At 46.6% G+C, this 17,107-nt stretch overlaps 1 protein-coding gene across 2 annotated transcripts in view; it reads right to left on the bottom strand.

Annotated features, from left to right (window-relative positions):
• Positions 1 to 864: 864 nt before the first annotated feature.
• Positions 865 to 17,107, bottom strand: part of DPYSL2 (dihydropyrimidinase like 2) — a 112,824-nt gene continuing 96,581 nt past the window's right edge. For both annotated transcript variants that reach the window (XM_059926854.1, XM_059926855.1), the window contains exons 9-14: positions 13,617 to 13,773; positions 13,005 to 13,146; positions 10,789 to 10,959; positions 6,105 to 6,284; positions 5,121 to 5,286; positions 865 to 3,115 (exon numbers count right to left, since the gene is read on the bottom strand). In XM_059926854.1, coding sequence (XP_059782837.1) covers positions 3,024 to 3,115; positions 5,121 to 5,286; positions 6,105 to 6,284; positions 10,789 to 10,959; positions 13,005 to 13,146; positions 13,617 to 13,773 — 908 coding nt within the window. In that variant the 3' untranslated portion in view covers positions 865 to 3,023. The remainder of the gene's footprint in view (positions 3,116 to 5,120; positions 5,287 to 6,104; positions 6,285 to 10,788; positions 10,960 to 13,004; positions 13,147 to 13,616; positions 13,774 to 17,107) is intronic.

Genomic DNA, 17,107 nt, shown 5'->3' on the forward strand with positions numbered 1-17,107 from the left:
TTTGCCTGGAGGGTAGAGGAATGTGTGCTTTCCGTCCTGGTTTCCTGCAAGCTCCTTTTTTTTTTTCTCTGGCCGCGACAGGGATTGAACCAGGCCCCCAGCAGTGAGAGCACGGAGTCTTAACCACTGGACCACCAGGGAATTCCCTCCTGCAAGCTCCTTAACGGAACTCTGGATGCAGGCCCATATATCCCAGTCCCTTATCTTCCATGCCCCCCATGTGGCTTGAGGATTTTCCAGAGTGCACAAGCTCTAAGGACACACAGATCCCGGGGGTCACTACACTAACCCACGTGGTCCCACCGGATTTCTACTTCCCGACTTATGTTTGCAGCTCGATTCGGGGGGCTCCCTTGGCCTGTCTTGGGGTTGAGTGTATGAATTTCTGAGACTCGGGGCTCTGCCCAGAATTAGACCTCAGTGGCCTGGACAAAACCACCCGCAACACTCAGTGAAAACACCTGAATGGACACAGTCATCAAAACGAGGCCAAAGGCATCCAGAATTTTCCAGAAAGGGAAGTTCTGATGGAGGCCCGGGCCAAGCAGCCACCGCCTTGAACATCTCAACACAGACACACCCTGAAACAACCACATTTTGCTTTATTAGGCGTTCCATGGTAATATAACACAGAGTTCTTAAGGAATAATAAACACGAGACTTGTTTTTTTACCATAATTATTTTGCCATTAAGACAGTGGTAACAAAAAAAAAAAAAAAAAAAAAAGGTACTCTTCTGGCTACACACATAATCAGCTTTAGCACTGAAAGTTCCTCCACTCGTGGGTCACAATCACAATTCCAAGGATTAAAAACCATCTATGATTAAATCCTACACTGGTTTAGAGCATCAGGTCACTGCAGTTATTCAGTTCTGAGACACTGTCAATTTATTTTAGCATTTACACATGACATTCATTAAACAGACACACAAAGCAAGCCAACAGGTAAACATGCTTACACAGCCTGCGGAAATCTTCAGGTTTTAAGTTGTTTGAAGGAAACAATTGAAACAACCAAAATGACCATCATGGAAAAACAGGAAGACTCAAGTGAATAGAAGAGAGCTGCAAGTGTTTCTCAGAATTGAAACAAAATTTTTTTTCCGACTGGTTCAAATTCCCTCGAAGTGCAGATGAGAAAAAAAAAAAAGCAAATATATTAAGTTAACCAATTATTCTTTAAAAGTGCAATTTACTTTTAAAATAACAAACAACAACAACAACAAAAAAAGAAACCCCAGCCATAACCCCAAAGGCAAAACATGTGGAGAGAGGAGTGTCATGACGGGATGCGCTACTTCTTGATGTTACGCTTTACAAAAGCAGATTTGGTTTTATAAAAGCCTGCAGACATAACGTGGCTTGGGAGGACCTGTAAACACGCTTGGAAGGAGATGCAACAAAGCTCAGCAAAGACAGGGACGAGCACAAGGCAGCGAGTGGAAAGGGTCTCTGAGACCAGGAGCGGGCGGGGTGTGGACACAAGGTCGCCTGCGGTCTCTAAGGGGCCACTCGTCAAATTTACAAGGTTTTCTCCCCCACAAGAGCTCTGACTCACAAAACAGATTTTTCCTCTTGCAAACTAAAATGGTCTTTAAGTCAAATCTCCCATGGGTTTTCCGAGTTTAGCGGGCTTCCCTGTGTCGCGTGATGTCTTTCTAAATAATTGGACAAGAAAACAGATTTCTTTTCCTCCAAAGTGAGAAGCCCAGTGTGCTCTGGCATCCCCAAAAAATACCTAGTTGGTAAACAGCAGGCCCTCAGGGCCAGACCACCATCAGCTTAGCACCTCTGAGCTGGTGGTTGGCTTGAGGCTGATTGGCTCCCTTGGGTCTTGGGCTTGATTTACAGATTTGTTTGTGTCTTTAGCCACTTAGCATTGCACAGAGGAAAAACTCTCAGGTCCTAGAGCCTCAGACTTCTTCAACAGCTCGGCACTGTTTGAGGTCTATTCTGGGCCCGCATGTGACAGTGTGGATAACTTTGCCCTTTTCTGCACCTGGGAAGCATCTCAAACTCAAACGCACATCCTGGCGACGTGGGTGGGTAGCACTGGTCTTATATGGGCTAGGATAGCACATTACGACGGTTGCGATGACAAAGCTCGTATCTTTCCAGGCAGGTTCTCAGGGCCACAGTAAAATGGCAGACCTGGTCACTGGAAAAGACCATGGGGGAAAGAAGGCTAAAACAGCATGTCAGAGACAAGGGCTGGAAGAAACACAAAGAAAGGGCCAGACACGTGAAAATATCCATGAATGAAAAAGCAAGAGGGAGAGAGTGCGAGCAGAAAAGAGGTGACGAGAGGAGAAGAGACTCCTCAAAAGATTTCATCTGCAGCAAAATCTAGGCCAGAAAGAAAACCTGACGATGGAATGGCGGTGTGACGCTGTACAGCCTCTCAGGAGGGACGTGACGAGTCTGCCCACCACCCTGAATCAGCTTGAAGGTGACACGATTGCATCATTAGGATGTCCAGTTCAAACCCCTTGTATTAATATTGCATTAGGCTTTCCAATTCAGTATTTAAAAAAAAAACAAACCTCTCCCCGCCCTTCCCCTGCCCACCCCACCTGCAGCCCCACAAAGAAAACTTTTCTAAAAATTTTAAAAGAAAAAGGCAGCTCTGGGCAATTCACTTTATCTTCCCCTCCTCCCGATGAAAAGGAAGATGATGCAAGCACAACAGAGGTTGGACATGAGCAACGCCCTCACTGGGGTTTGCTTTGTTTCGCATGTCTGAGTGTTGGACGCAGTTCTGTGTACGGGCCTGGTGGAGAGACGCAGGTGTGATATTCGTAGATGTGTATGTAGGGAGGTGGGTGAGCAAAATTGGTGACTCCGGGTGAGGGACGGAGTGCGGGGGGGCCCGAGAGGGAGCCCCAGGAACTGGCTGCCCCACAGTAACTATCACAGGCTCTTTAAAAAAAAAAAAAAAGAAGGAAGGAAGGAAGGAAGGAAGTCTCCGAATGTCCTCAGGTGTTCCATCCCCCATCCCTAAGCCGACGCCGGCCCTGAACTCTAGCCCAGGCTGGTGATGTTAGCACGGCCACCAGGGGGAGCCACGATGCGCTGGGTGGTGCGGCGGGGAATGTTGTCATCAATCTGGGCGCCTGGAGACGAGAGAGGATGAGGGTCAGAGACAGCTACACAGATCCCTGCTCTAAACCGAAATAACATAGCTTGGGTTTTTTAAATTAATTTTTATTGGAGTCTAGTTGATTTACACTGGTGTGTTAGTGTCTGCTGTACAGCATAGTGAGTCAGTTATCCATATACATACATCCACTCTTTTTTAGATTCTATTTCCATCTAGGTCATTACAGAGTATTGACCTATACACACGACTATATGTAAAATAGATAATCCACAAGGACGTACTGTATAGGTCATTACAGAGTATTGACCTATACAGTAGGTCCTTGTGGATTATCTATTTTACATATAGTCGTGTGTATATGTCCATCCCCATCTCCCAAGTTATCCCTCACCCCTCCCTTTCCCCCTTGGTAACCATAAGTTTGGTTTCTACATCTGTGACTCTATTTCTGTTTTGTAACGAAATAACATAGCTTGGGAGAAAAAGTGTCAGGCCCATTCTTTGTCCTTCTAAAACCTCACCAAAAGTATAAGCTACAGAAAAAGGATGGGTCTCAGGTGGCCTAGGAATCACACACTGAATAAAGCCATCCTTGTAGAAGCTAGTTGGATCCCGTACCTAAAAAGTAAAACTATATGTAAAAGGACACTATATTTCAGGCTTTTGAGCAACTCAGACTACATCTTGTCCCTCTTCTCAGTGATCAAATCGAGTGTGGCTTTTCCAGAGGTGCATTCTGTTCCGCTAACAGTATCCATCCTCTGTGTAATCAAAGATAGGAGTCATGATATTGAATATAGAACATAGTTCCTTGTGCTCTACAGTAGGACCTTGTTGTTTATCCATCCTATATATGATAGTTTGCATCTGCTAACCCCAAACTCCCAACCCTTCCCTCCCTCACCGCCCGCCTTGGCAACCACAAGTCTGTTCTCTATGTCTGTGAGTCTGTTTTTGTTTCATAGATATAGCACAGGGAACTATATTCAACATCCTGTGATAAACCATAATGGAAAAGAATATGAAAAAGAATATATATGTATAACTGAGTCACTTTGCTATACAGCAGAAATTAAGCTCAACATTGTAAATCAACTATACTTCAATAAAATTTAAAAAAAAAAAGACAGGCGTCATGATGGTCTTTATATTTCAATGGCCTGGTGAAAGACAGCACAGACTGTATCACGCCCATGTTACTTTACGGAAAAACTAATTTTCATTATTTTTAAATTTTTTGAAAATGGGTAATCTGTGTATGGCAACTTTCTAAAAACCAGTATATCTGACAAGAAAAAAAATATGTATCTGCTTTACTGTTTCTTTAACCCTCCATAAAAATTTAGATACATATCTGTGACTCAAGGAACTAGAAAAGTAGGTTTCTAATCATAGGCAAAATGAAGTACTGAAGTTCAAGTAGGGAAGCTCTAAAATCTGGACTCTTTCCTCTCACCTCCCCTGACATCACATAGTTTATCCAGGCAAATAGCTAACAATTATCAAATGGCTTGATTCTAAGCATTTTACATGTATATTAAGTCATTTAATCCTCAGAACAACCCCATGAGGTAACTACTACCATTATACCCATCCTATAGATGACGAGATGGAGGCACAGTTCGAATCTGGGCTACGAAGTTAAGCTGTTGAAACTCTAGATTCCACAAGCTGAACCACTATAGTATATTGCATACGTGGGGGAGAAGAGAGTCCTAAAATACCACAATATCCTTTTTCACAATGGACATGATGCACTGAAAAAATGTCCTCTAATATCCTGGGTGTGACACATAGTGTACACATCATGACATTATATGTGATATAGACTCCTGTCAAGATTCTGAAACCCAACCCATCATCTGCTATGAATTACATCTCTAGCAAGTTACATCTTTGGGAAGAATAGGTCTATCATTCACCTCCACTTCTTCTCCTTCTCAAAAGTGATGCCAGACCCACCAGCAACGCGGACCACAGCCCTGCAGAACTGGGCCCTGACCAAACCATAACCATACCAGACAAGCTGAATCCAGACTGATGCAGGTTCCGGACAGGTGGGGCCTGCTGCTTGGCCGGAGACGTCTTAGCCGAGGAGGCCGGAGTGACTGTCTTGGGTGTCACAGACACCTCACACACAGGTCCGTCATACAGGCCACGAGGAACCCCTCTCAGCTCTGCCAGCTGCAAAAACACAAGAGCCCCTCGACTCAGGCCACATTCACAGAGGACGCCTCCTTGGCAACCCTCCTGATGGGGAAGGAACAGGTGCCAGGATGGGCCTGTGACATTTGGGGATGGAGGGCTTTCTATGGTCGGGTACAGCAGGGACGGATGTCAGCATGAGGCAGGGCCCCTGGCTCCAGGGCAAAGCTACCCCAACATGGGTCACATAAAAACTGATAAACAGGTCTTCCTATTTTCTCCCAAGACACTTCACCTTAAACCCTGCAGGAATTCCCAAACATGCTGTGAAGAGGATCTGGTCTCACGTTCAAGATCTGGCCCCATACTTTCCAATCTTACTGTCCCTTTAATTCCTTTACATCCCTACCCATTCCCTGCCTCAGTCCCCAAGCACCAGTGCTGGAGATTGTTCACCACGTCCTGAACACTCTCTACATTTTCCATGCTTGTAACATTCTCTCTACTGAATTCCCTTGTCTCCCTTCTTTGACTTATCCAACTTCTACTTAACCTTCAAGATGCAACTCAAAATGCCCTCTCCCCATGACACTTTCCCTTAAGACTCCGCAGCAGCGGGTCCCTCCCCTGAGCCTCATCACACACCCCTCATCACAGCAGTCTTACTTCAGTCTGGCTGGCTGTGGACATGCCTGACTCCTCCGCTGGCGTTCTGAACTCCAGGAATAAAAAGACTATGTTTCCCTTACCCATGAATCCTCTGTATATACCTCGATAGTATGACTCAAGGTGCTTAGTGATTTTGGAATTGAACTTAATCCACGATAGAAACCACTCATAAGATCAGAGGTACTCACCCTGCTCCTTGCCTTGATACGCTTATAAACAAAGTCAGGGAAGGGCTTCCGGGGGATGTAGCGCCCAGAGCCTTCGGTGACATGAAGGGTGCCGTCTTCCAGAACAATCTTCCCCTGGCTGATGACCACCAGTGGAGAGCCACGGCACTCCATGCCTTCGAAGATGTTGTATTCGAGAGACTAGAGGAAGGGAACATAGTAAACTTCAGAATCCACCCTCCATCCTGGCGAGATCTCATCGATCTGGCGGCACCCACGGCCCAACATCACCCGGACAAAAGAAAAGCCCAGAGATGAAGTCCCTCTCCTGACTGGCCACCCAACAGGACTTAATCTCTATGTCTTAATTCTGTCTAGAACATGGAATAATCTTTCCTACCTCTCAAAAATTTGGGTTTGTTCATTCCTGGGTTTCGGCACCAAAAATAAAAATTGGGGGGCTAAAAGTAATTGAACAGAAAAATCGTATGGAAAAGCATGAGGGTTTGTAAATGCCACATGAATGTAAGAAAATGATTCCTCGTATTAGCGGTGACTTTGTTCTCACTAACTCAAGCTCCAATCAGGTTAAAATCCCAAGAAGCCTTCTCTGACCAAGTTCTAAATTTAATCTTGAAATGAGCCATCCACGAGGAGGTTTTCCCACTGGTTTGCCTGGATTTCCAATCTCTTAGAGATGTGGTCAAGCTGAAGTTCCTAAATGAAAGGACTGTGGTAACTCCAGAGACAGGCCTTTGATAAAATCTTTGAGGTTTAATTTCCCAACAAGGCGGCCATCCTTTTAGTTTCAAGCTTTTCACGGTGAAAGGGGGACGTATCCACGTGCCCTCTTGGAAACCATGTGGGGTCTCTGAGTGAGTTTGTTGCTGTGACAACAGGAAATAGGGGCACTACCGTCGACGGTATAACCTCAGCTCCTCCACTGCCCCTTCCCCAGATTCCAGACACCCGCCCTGCTCCCAGGTACACATGGCCGGGCCTGGAGAATTAATAGGCAGCTCCATCCATAGAAAGCAGCTGGGCTTCTGGGGAGATTCAGACCAGGTTATCAGCACTAAAGAGTCCGTCTGTTGCCCTGCCATTCAGGGTAACAACCCCTGCCTAGTGCAGAGGCTGGTGAGTATGGAGAAGCCCCAGGCTGGCTCTACAGCTCACATTCGACCAGTGGTGTTGATAGAAAAGGGCAACAAGGGGCTGGCAGCCCTACGCTGAGACTCAAAGGAGTAACGTGGAAGCTACTGAAGGAATGAGGGAAAGAGGCACCTGGGGGAGGGAAGGGGACTCTACGTGTGGATTCCCGGGACCAAAGTGTGTCCCCCGCAAGCCTTTCATCGGTTCTAAGACGCTCACCCCTGAAATGAGAATGTGTCTCACAGCACATGGAGCTGCACAGTCAGTGTCAGCCTAGGCTGAACCGAGTCCTTCCAGGGAATCGGGGTCAGCTTTTCCCACCGGCCTGGGGAATGACCACACCGAGGCCGTTTTATGAGAAAGTCTCAGCCTCTGGTTTTTCTGGACCATTGCTGGATGCAGGACTCAGACCACCAACTTGCCTGACTCAGTTCAGATTCTCAGAGGAGCCATTTTTGCCCTTTCTGCACCCAATGCCAAGGTCGAGGAAGGCAATATTCTTTGCCACCCTTTCTATCTGGCAGATCCACATCTCATTATCCCAAACTCAGCACGAGCTGGCCCTCGGCAGCACAGCGTATTTTTAAAGGAGTCTTGCATTAGACTCCTCCTCCTGGGTATGTTTTCTTTCACAGCAGTGCCTAAACTAATGGAATATCTTAAAATCGGTGGCATCTTAGATCTGGTGAAATTCAGGAGCTGTGTGACTCCAGGCAGATCAATTTAATCCTGCCTCAGACCTTCAGTTTTTTCACTTGCCTCCCACGCAAGGCTTATGTGAAAATGACAACACAAGAAGCATCCTATGGGTGTAGATTACCAGCAGAGAATTCTGTCCGCTCCGAAATGACCTTTGAAAGGGTCATCCTTTAAGGGCTGAATCGAGCCCCATCTCTTCCATGTTCCTGCACGGCTATCTATACAAGCTCCTCTTGTGACCTCCTGGAGTCATGGAGACAACTTTGGCCATGGTGCCATCGGCCTGGGGTCCACATCCCAGGTCTGCTATTTGTCAGCTGAGTGACTTTGGACAAATCCCTTGCACTGATCTGAGATCCAGCATCCTCATCTATAAGGGACACGGCCCATCTTACAGGAATGATGCTAGGATCACAAGAGATAAAAGGAACAAAAGCATCTAGCCCACTACTCAGCACTAAGTAGGCATTTAGAAAATCCCTGATTGACTGTCTGGTTTTTTATTGCACTTTCCCAACAAGATTGCAAGCCCTTTAGTGTCGAAGACATCCTAAGACGCATCTATTGAGTTTAGTTGCCTATAGATGACCGATCACAGCGCCCAGAAGAGCTTTGGGCCACCTCCCATTTTTCAAAGATGGAGGAACCAGTCCCATGACTCTAAGTGACTTAAAATTAACAAGTTCAATGGTCAGATCACAGCTCGGGGCATTCAGAGCCTACTCTGTCAAACTGTGAGGCACTGAGACTTCGTCGCTTACCAGGTCTAGACATTTTTAACCTCTATCCACATAGGTTTCCTAAAATGACTCATCTGGCTGGATGCTTGGCAAATCCAAGCAGAGGCTTAGCAACAGGGCTGTCAACAAGAGTTAGCTAAATACTCCAAATTCAAGTTAATTAGCCCCATGGTAGGAAACACCGTATTACACGGGGAAAGCCTCTTGCCCGCGTTCTCCCAGATAATTAAAGCTGCACAAGCATGCTTAGTGTGGGCTCTTTCAAACAGGTGAGGACGGGCAAGAGGCACTTCTGGAAGTCATGATTTCCTATACGGGGTTGCCTGGAGGTAAAGCCAGGGCAGTGCTACTGAATGCCCGGAGGGCAGAATCTGTCTTCTCAAATCATCACTCCTTTACATCCTGTCTTGCGCTGGGTTAAGAACTCCAAACGCAGGCTCCCTAGCTAGGTCATCTGCAGTTTACATGATGAGTCCAGTCTGCCCTTTCCATTACCTCTGGGGAGGGGACCCTGGAAGGGAGGAGAAGCATGTTCTCCCTCTAACCCTGACCAAGAGGCCGCACACACAGTCTGGCAGGGAAGAGCCCTGGACAATTTTGGGTTCTAATTCTGGCTCCACCGCAAAATAGCTATGTAATGTTAGACTGGTCACTTAAGCTCTCTAAGTCTCGGTTTATTTATCTTCCCGATTGGGATAATAATACCATCCCTTTATTGAGAAGGCCAAATGAAAGGGTAAATGGAGCTGTGATGCTAAATGCATATGAAGAGATAGGTTCACCAGGCAGGACCCTAGGACCCCTGCCCATAAAGAAGCCAATTCTGGACCCTCGGGAGGTTATGATCTAAGTCACAAGTTGGTGCGGCTGTTAAGGCTCTGCTGCATAGCTAAGCCAGCCAGTGGGGAAGAAGGGAAAAGTCAACTATTAATGCTGAGAGCTGAGCAGCCTTCCCTAAAGGCACCCACCATCCTGGCACCCACAGGTGCCAGGGCAGCTCAAGCCCCTCTGCCCAAAGTAGAAAGACGACTGGGATTTGACCAAGAGTCCAGCGCTGTCCTGGAGAAATGCCAGAAGCCCACCCCTGAGCTGGCCCTTGGAGGGGGCGTTGGTACTTGCTGGCCCAGGCCACCTGTGGTGGGCAATCTAGAATCAGATTCCGCATTGAGCCAGCTTTCAGTTTAGACCTTGATCTTGAAGAGCCTCTTCATTCACTAAGAATTCACTTCAAGAGTCATACGGGGTGCTGACATAAAACACTCTGTCCTATGCCCATTTCTCTTCCAAAGCTCTCCCTTTGTCCTTGGCCTCTCAATATGAAACACACACACACAATTTTTCCTATGAAGAACCAATGGTATCTACACCTCTACCTAATGCCCACTGACCTCACAGAATCACAGGACACTCAGGGGCCTCGTCTAAACTGCTCATTCTCAGCTGATGAGCCTGAGACATGACATGAAGTCACCTGCCCAGGGTCCCATTAACAAGACAGGGCATCCCCAAGCTCTGCAGTCTAGACCGAAAGGCAAGAGACACCTCAGAACTGCAGATCCTAAAGTCCTAATCAGAACGGCTGCCAGGGTATTTCTTCTGTTTCTTCAAAGTCAATTCATTCCTTTAGGACATAAGAGCATCTGCCCTTTAGGCTTTCAGACGACACCATTGACATGAGAAAACAGTTGCTTCAAAGAATAAAAGTGCCCAGTGGGCATCTCGGGAGTGGACATTTGAATGTTTTATTTGGATCCCTTGCACCAAGGGACGCCATGAGAGGTGCTGCACCAAACTATTAAAATGGAATGCTGCCTGACTTCTAGAAGCTTCTGATGTCCAGGCATGATGCCGGAGGCTCTGAAGGTCCATAGATAGAGATTTCTATCCAGAGAGAGGCCATCGTACTCCAAAGTGATAAGATTAACAGTCTTATTGACCTCACTAACGAAAAGGAAAGAGCTATTTTTTCTCAGCAAATTGCAAGTTATAACATATCCTGGGGACGAGGTTCTTTCCTATCACAGCGAGTTCTTTTCATAAATCCTGAGGACTCTCCCTGCCTCTGCCCCTTTCTGTGACTGTAGTTCGTTTGGACTGGGTCCATGCGGCCTTACACTGTTGTGGGTCTTGGCAGAGATGGTTTTCACGCTGTCAGGGTCCCAGATGACCAGGTCAGCATCGGATCCCACAGCAATGCGGCCTTTCCGGGGGTAAAGGTTGAACACTTTGGCTGCATTGGTGCTGGTCACGGCCACAAACTGGTTCTCATCCATCTTCCCAGTGACCTGAGGAGGACAACACACACATGCACAACACGCACACACACAACAAAAGCAGACTAAAAAGTTGAAGGGTGGAATACTACTTAGCCATTAAAAAGGAACACACTTTTGATACACACAACAACTTGGATACTAAAGGCATTATGCTGAGTGAAAAAAACAACCTCCAAAGGTCACGTACTGTATGATTTCATTTATATAACATGGGCAAAATAACCAAGTTATAGAGATGGACAGACCAGGGGTGAGACGGAGATTCTTCCAAGGGTTAGGGGTGGGTGTGACTATAAAGGGGCAGTAGGAGAGGGGTCTCTGTGGTGACGGAGGACATCTCTATCTTGATTGTGGTGATGGTTACATGGATCTACATATGACAAAATGGCACAGAACTATACACACACATCACACCACTGTCGATCTCTGGGTTTGGATATCACACTCTAATTATGTAAGATGTAACCATGGGGGAAACTGGGTGAAGGGTACACAGGACCTCTCTGTCCTATCTCTGCAAGTTCCTCTGGATCTATAATCATTTCAAAGTAAAAAGTTTTAAAAGAAATTTGAAGGGGCTGCAGGGCCTCTTCAGGAAACATCATTTGGCTTATGTCCTCTTCAAAGATACAGGCACAGACCTCGGCTCTAAGTCCAGCCAATAAGGGAGTCTCAGCCGCCCGTCCCGGCAGCAAACCCTGGGCGCCAAGCACACTCCCCACGTCCTTCCCCCCACCTTCTCATCTCTACCACTTGCGCCTCATGTCCCTTTAAATGCAGAATTTGAGGAGATGAATGCATTTCTCCGAGTTAGGAAAACTGCTCTAAATGCAACAGAAAAATGGGCAAAGGAAATGAGCAGGTAGTAAGAGGGAGAGAAAAATACAAATGGCCAAAAGCATACAAAAGAAATATACACTTTAGTCAGTCATTGAAGAGATTGAAAAACAATGAGACACAAAATTCACCAATCAAATCGGTGATACTTTGGGTTTTTTGCTGGTAACACCAGTTCAGACCTGGTAGAAGTTAACTGGGTAATGCCACATACTGCTGGCAGCATACAAATTGGTGCAATCTTTTTGGAACGAATTTTGACAATATATATCAAAAGCCTTAAAAATATGCACACCCCTTGACCCAGCACTACCACTTCTAGAAATTTCTCCTACAAGCATCATTAAAGATGTGTCCAAGGATGTAGCTATAAGGGTGTTCATCCCAGTAAGAAAATCAGAAACAACATAAGGGACCAACCAAAGAATTACAAGTGAATTACAGTTCAGCATTAAGATGGAATGGTCTGCTCTTAAAAACCAAGTTGTTCAAGTATGTTTAAGGATGTAGAGACTTTTTCATGCTATAGGCTTTTTAAAAGACAGGCTACAAAATAGTATGCCAGTCACACACTCACACACACACACACACACACACACACACACACACGTGCACTCTCTCACTGGCAAAAAATGAAAGACATTTGCTAAAACGTTCATTGCAGTTGTATCTGAAATAGGGTGTCATAAGTGATTTTTATTTTCTTTTTGGAATAACGATACACAGTTTACATAATTGAAAAAATTCATTAAGAAACAGAAAACCTATTGTTATTACGTTTTAAAATATTAAAAATAAAAAAACCCAAAGATCCCTTAAAGGTCAGTATATGTTCAAAGCGGGCTGAGCCCAGAGAGTCCAAAAGATCATTTTAAAGAAACTGAGTCCATTTCCACGAGTGGATTAACTAAGTCACCAGGTTGCTAAGGAAGCTTTTTCTGGACTGATCAAAAGAGTCATATTGTAAAGACTGGTTTTTTCCAGTCTCTACTGGTCCACAGATGATAATGGTGACAAACACATATGGGATACTTAGGAGGAAATGACCTCTGAGTAGTGGTCTTAGATTTCCAAACCTAAGAAATATTATCACACAAGTTCCAGTTTCTAGAATTCTCTCAACTGCCATTTCCAGGCCCGCATGAGACCCAGGGCCCTCGGATGAGGAGGCAGGAGAAAGCTGAGCCCTCCCCCTGCGCGAGACCACCGCTCCTTACCACAGCCTTATCCCAGATGACGGACAACCGCTCCTCCGTGCCATTGGTGCCTTCGGGGATCAGGGTGAAGTTGTCCTTTCCTACGGCCTTCTGGGCAGTGTTGAAAGTACAGTGGGCACTGCCAGTGACCTGGAGATCTCCACTGGAAGGAAAACATACCACTGGCTTTTCTCTAATCTTTGACCTCAGATCATCCTTGAACGTACTTTTTAATGGGCCAGGCCACTGAAAAGTTTTTGACTTAACTGTCATCCCCCCTCAGGAGACAAGAAATTTGAGAAGCTATGGCCTGACGCGGAAGCTTCATTCTAATGCTGTGTATCTACGTCTAGTTTGTGAGGTATCTTACGAGTGACACTGCACCACAGTAGAACCCGTCTGCTACCTCATTCATCCCCTTTGGTTGACTTTCAAGATGGCCCTGGTTTTTACCCAGAATTGCCCCCAACAGCGTCAGGGTGACAATGCCCTGCTGCCGTCCGGCAATCCGAGTTGGAGAACGAGGTCTCTTATTTGCAAGTTTGCTTCTGCCCACCACGTGGGAACCCACCGGTCAGCTTGGTCCGAGGAAAGACCAAGAACGGAAGGTGGGAACAAGTCGCCAACACTCACCAGGACAGCAAGGAGTTCAGAAAGTCCGGAGTGGTCGGGTCGGGGCTCAGGGGCGGGGAGGTGACGAAAGCAGCAGCCTTGGCCCAGTTCTTGCTCCAGTACTGGGAGCCGTCAGTCCCCAAGCTGGCGGTGATGGGCTCGCCATACACCACGGTCCCTGACAAACAGAGGGCAGAGCTGAGCGCTGTGCAAAGGTGGGGGGAGGAAACCACCACTGCTGGGACCCACTGCCTGACCGGCAGCATGCCCAGAGCTCTCAGCACCCCTTCAAAGAAGGGGCCCACCTGCTCTCCCAGCTGAGGAAACTCATGTTCGGCGAAGTCAAATACCCCAGCCAGCCAGTCACCGATCCAACGAGTACTCCCTAAGACTTCATCTGTGACCCTTGCTCTTCTCTTTCTTTAATTTTTATTTTATATGGGAGTAGAGTTGATTAACAATGTTGTGTTAGCTTCAGGTGTACAGCAAAGTGATTCAGTTATACATATATCGATTCTTTTCCAGATTCTTTTCCCATGCAGGTTATTAAAGAGTATTGAGTAGAGTTCCCTGAGCTGTACAGTAGGTCCTTGTTGAGTATCTATTTTCTATACAGTAGTGTGTGTATGGTAAACCCAACCTCCTAATAATCCCTCCCCCTTACCCCTGCTCTTCTAACTCAACCCTCTCCCCCTAGGGGATCCCAAACATTTCCACCTCCTATTCTGTTGATTCGCAAATCTATTCACAATCTCCAGCTCAGACTGCATTCAAGCACCCAATCTCGAGAGCCATCTAGACTCTTATTTTGGGTGATCCAGGGCACCTCACACTTAACCTCACTGCTCACCAAAACACGCCCCCTGCTCTCCCAATGTCTCCCAGTCCTTCTCCCAGTGTCCAGCTCTGGTTAATGAGCCGAGACAGGAAACAACATGTGACATCAGTGGGATGAAGCATTTGAGAGCAAGTACACAACCTTCCACATCTGCCCACGAGACAGCCTGGATCCCTGAGGGTCCCCAGATTCACAGCAGACTTTGTAAGAGTGCAAAGTAAAGGACTTTGCACAGTTACATTACTGAGATTTCAGAGTTTGCAGAAGCCTAGCCTAATACAGTATATTGTCAAGAAAGAATGTTGATTTCCTGATGCTTAAATCACATCCTCTTCTCTATCCACTCATGTCCAAGCCAGAAAATTGGGAATCATTTATATCCATCGAATGCCTTAAATATATCCTTTCCTTTCCCCTCTGCATACCTTCCCTTAAAATCAGGACTTCATCATTTCTCCCCAGCTCACCTCCTTCCCCACCTCTTCATCCATTCTCCATGGCACTTCCAGAGTGATCTTCCTAAAACATAATCTTCCCGTGTCACTCTCTTGCATAAAATCCTCCCAAGGAGACCTTCTGACTTCAAGGATAGAAACAAACTTCTCACTGAAGCATCTCATGCTTTTCATTAGCCGGCCTCACATCAAAACTGGTCTCTTCTCTACCATCATCCAAAAACTCCACCCTGTCCTCCACTCCAATAACCCAATAATCATTCAGTTTTAAATTTTTTGATTTTTCAGACAGAGAAAGACAAATATCATATGGTATCACTCATAGGTGGAATCTAATTTTAAAAAAATGATACAAATGAACTTATTTACAAAACAGAAACAGACTCACAGATTTCAAAAACAAACTTATGATTACCAAAGGGGAAATGTGGAGGGGAGGGACAAATTAGGAGTTTGGGATTAACATATACACACTACTATATATAAAATAGATAGGCAACAAGGACCTACTGTACAGCACAGGGAACTCTACTTAGTATTCTGTAGGAACCTTTATGGGGAAAGAATCTGAAAAAGAATGAATATATGTATATGCATAACTGAATCACTTTGCTGCATACCTGAAACTAACGCAACACTGTAAATCAACTACACGCCAATACAATTTTTAAAGAAATAATCAATTTTTGATTTTTCCACTTGATAGAGATACCCTTAGGAAAGTGACTCAATAAATGTGTGTTGAACTGATTGAAGGGTGAGATATTTTATTAAGTAAAGGCATCAGAGCTGGAGTTTGACCCCAGGCCAGCCTCACCACCACCGGGAATTCACCTCTTCTACCTGCTCCCACCAAGGGCTCCCCCGCCCCCAACTGTGGTCCTGCCAAGTGGGCCCTTTTCTCCAAACCCAGCGCCCTCAAGGCCAAACACTCCTCAGTCTGGAATGTGTCTCCTTTCCTCTCCCCGGCCTTTTCCAAGACTTTATCTCTTGGTAACACAGCACTACACCCACTCTGGGACAGCCGCTGCCCCGAGAGCTGGCTCCGGGAGCTGGCCCCCTACCTTGACCCCAGCCTCAGGAATCTCACAAAGGATGCTCTGTTCCGCCAGGGAATGTTAGAGGCCGGGCAGGCAGCTCACTCGAGGAAATCAGTGACAACCCCCGAGCAGGAGGGAGGGCTCCAGAACCCAGGGGAAGCCTCCTTCTGAAGGAACCCCCAGGAAGAGAAGGGCAACACTCAGAATCACCTGGAAGGTCCCCAGCGTTCCTGACCTACTCAAAGCCTCCCAGGCAGGATTGGGTCGAGGAGCTGCTGGGCAGCTGCAAAACCCGCTCTAGCTCATCTCAAAGTAGTAAAACCCCTCAACAAGAAGGCCTTGGCCGCTGTCAGGTACATGTCTATGAAATGCAAATGGCTGAGCAGGCCCCAGCTCCCCCAAGGGCCACAGTTTTCGACTGGAGCATCGGCCAGAATTGGCTGAACTGCGGGTAACTCTTCCAACCCAGCCAGGTCTGGAGGTCCCACTGGCTATTGACTGAGCATGAAGGTGAGGTCTGGGCGAGTCACTAGGAAAACAAAGGACCCGCAACCCTAAAGGTTTCCTGGCTTTGTCGACATGAAACCAATCAAGAGACAGAACTGCCTGGAGAAAAAGAGTGGCTGCCAGTCTTTGGAAATCCTTGGACGAGCATCAGAAGTTTCCTGATCTTCCCGGTAACTCGATATTCCGCATCCTCTCCCTGGATCTGCACTTCAGTCCTGCCTTTGGAAACTTGAGTACAAGGAGGGGCTGGTTCCTGGAATGTGTCCTGAATCCTACAAGTGTGAGTGCCCTTGACCTCGGCCTGCATCTCACTCTGCAAAATACAACTCAGATTGGGCTGGAGGAGCTGGTAGAGGAGACAGGGCCCATCCCCTCCGTGCACTGGCCCACACACCTCGCGCCACAAGGGAATGAACTCGGCCTTCAGCCTATGCAAAACCCAGAAATGGGTCAGAATTCAAGGCCATTGCTGACCAGACCTGCCTCCTCAGACCAAGGCTGAGCCAGGACTCCTGGGCCGGGGCCCAGCAAAGATGTGGGCACTTAGAGAAGGAGAAAGGCATCTTTCTTTTCTTTTAAACTGGAGTATAGCAGCTTTACAATGTTGTGTTAGTCTCTGCTGTACAACGAAGTGACAGCTATATGTATACCTATATCTCCTCCCTCCTGGAC

Source organism: Balaenoptera ricei, chromosome 6, assembly GCF_028023285.1.
Source record: "Balaenoptera ricei isolate mBalRic1 chromosome 6, mBalRic1.hap2, whole genome shotgun sequence".
In the NCBI taxonomy this organism is placed as follows: Eukaryota; Metazoa; Chordata; class Mammalia; order Artiodactyla; family Balaenopteridae; genus Balaenoptera; species Balaenoptera ricei.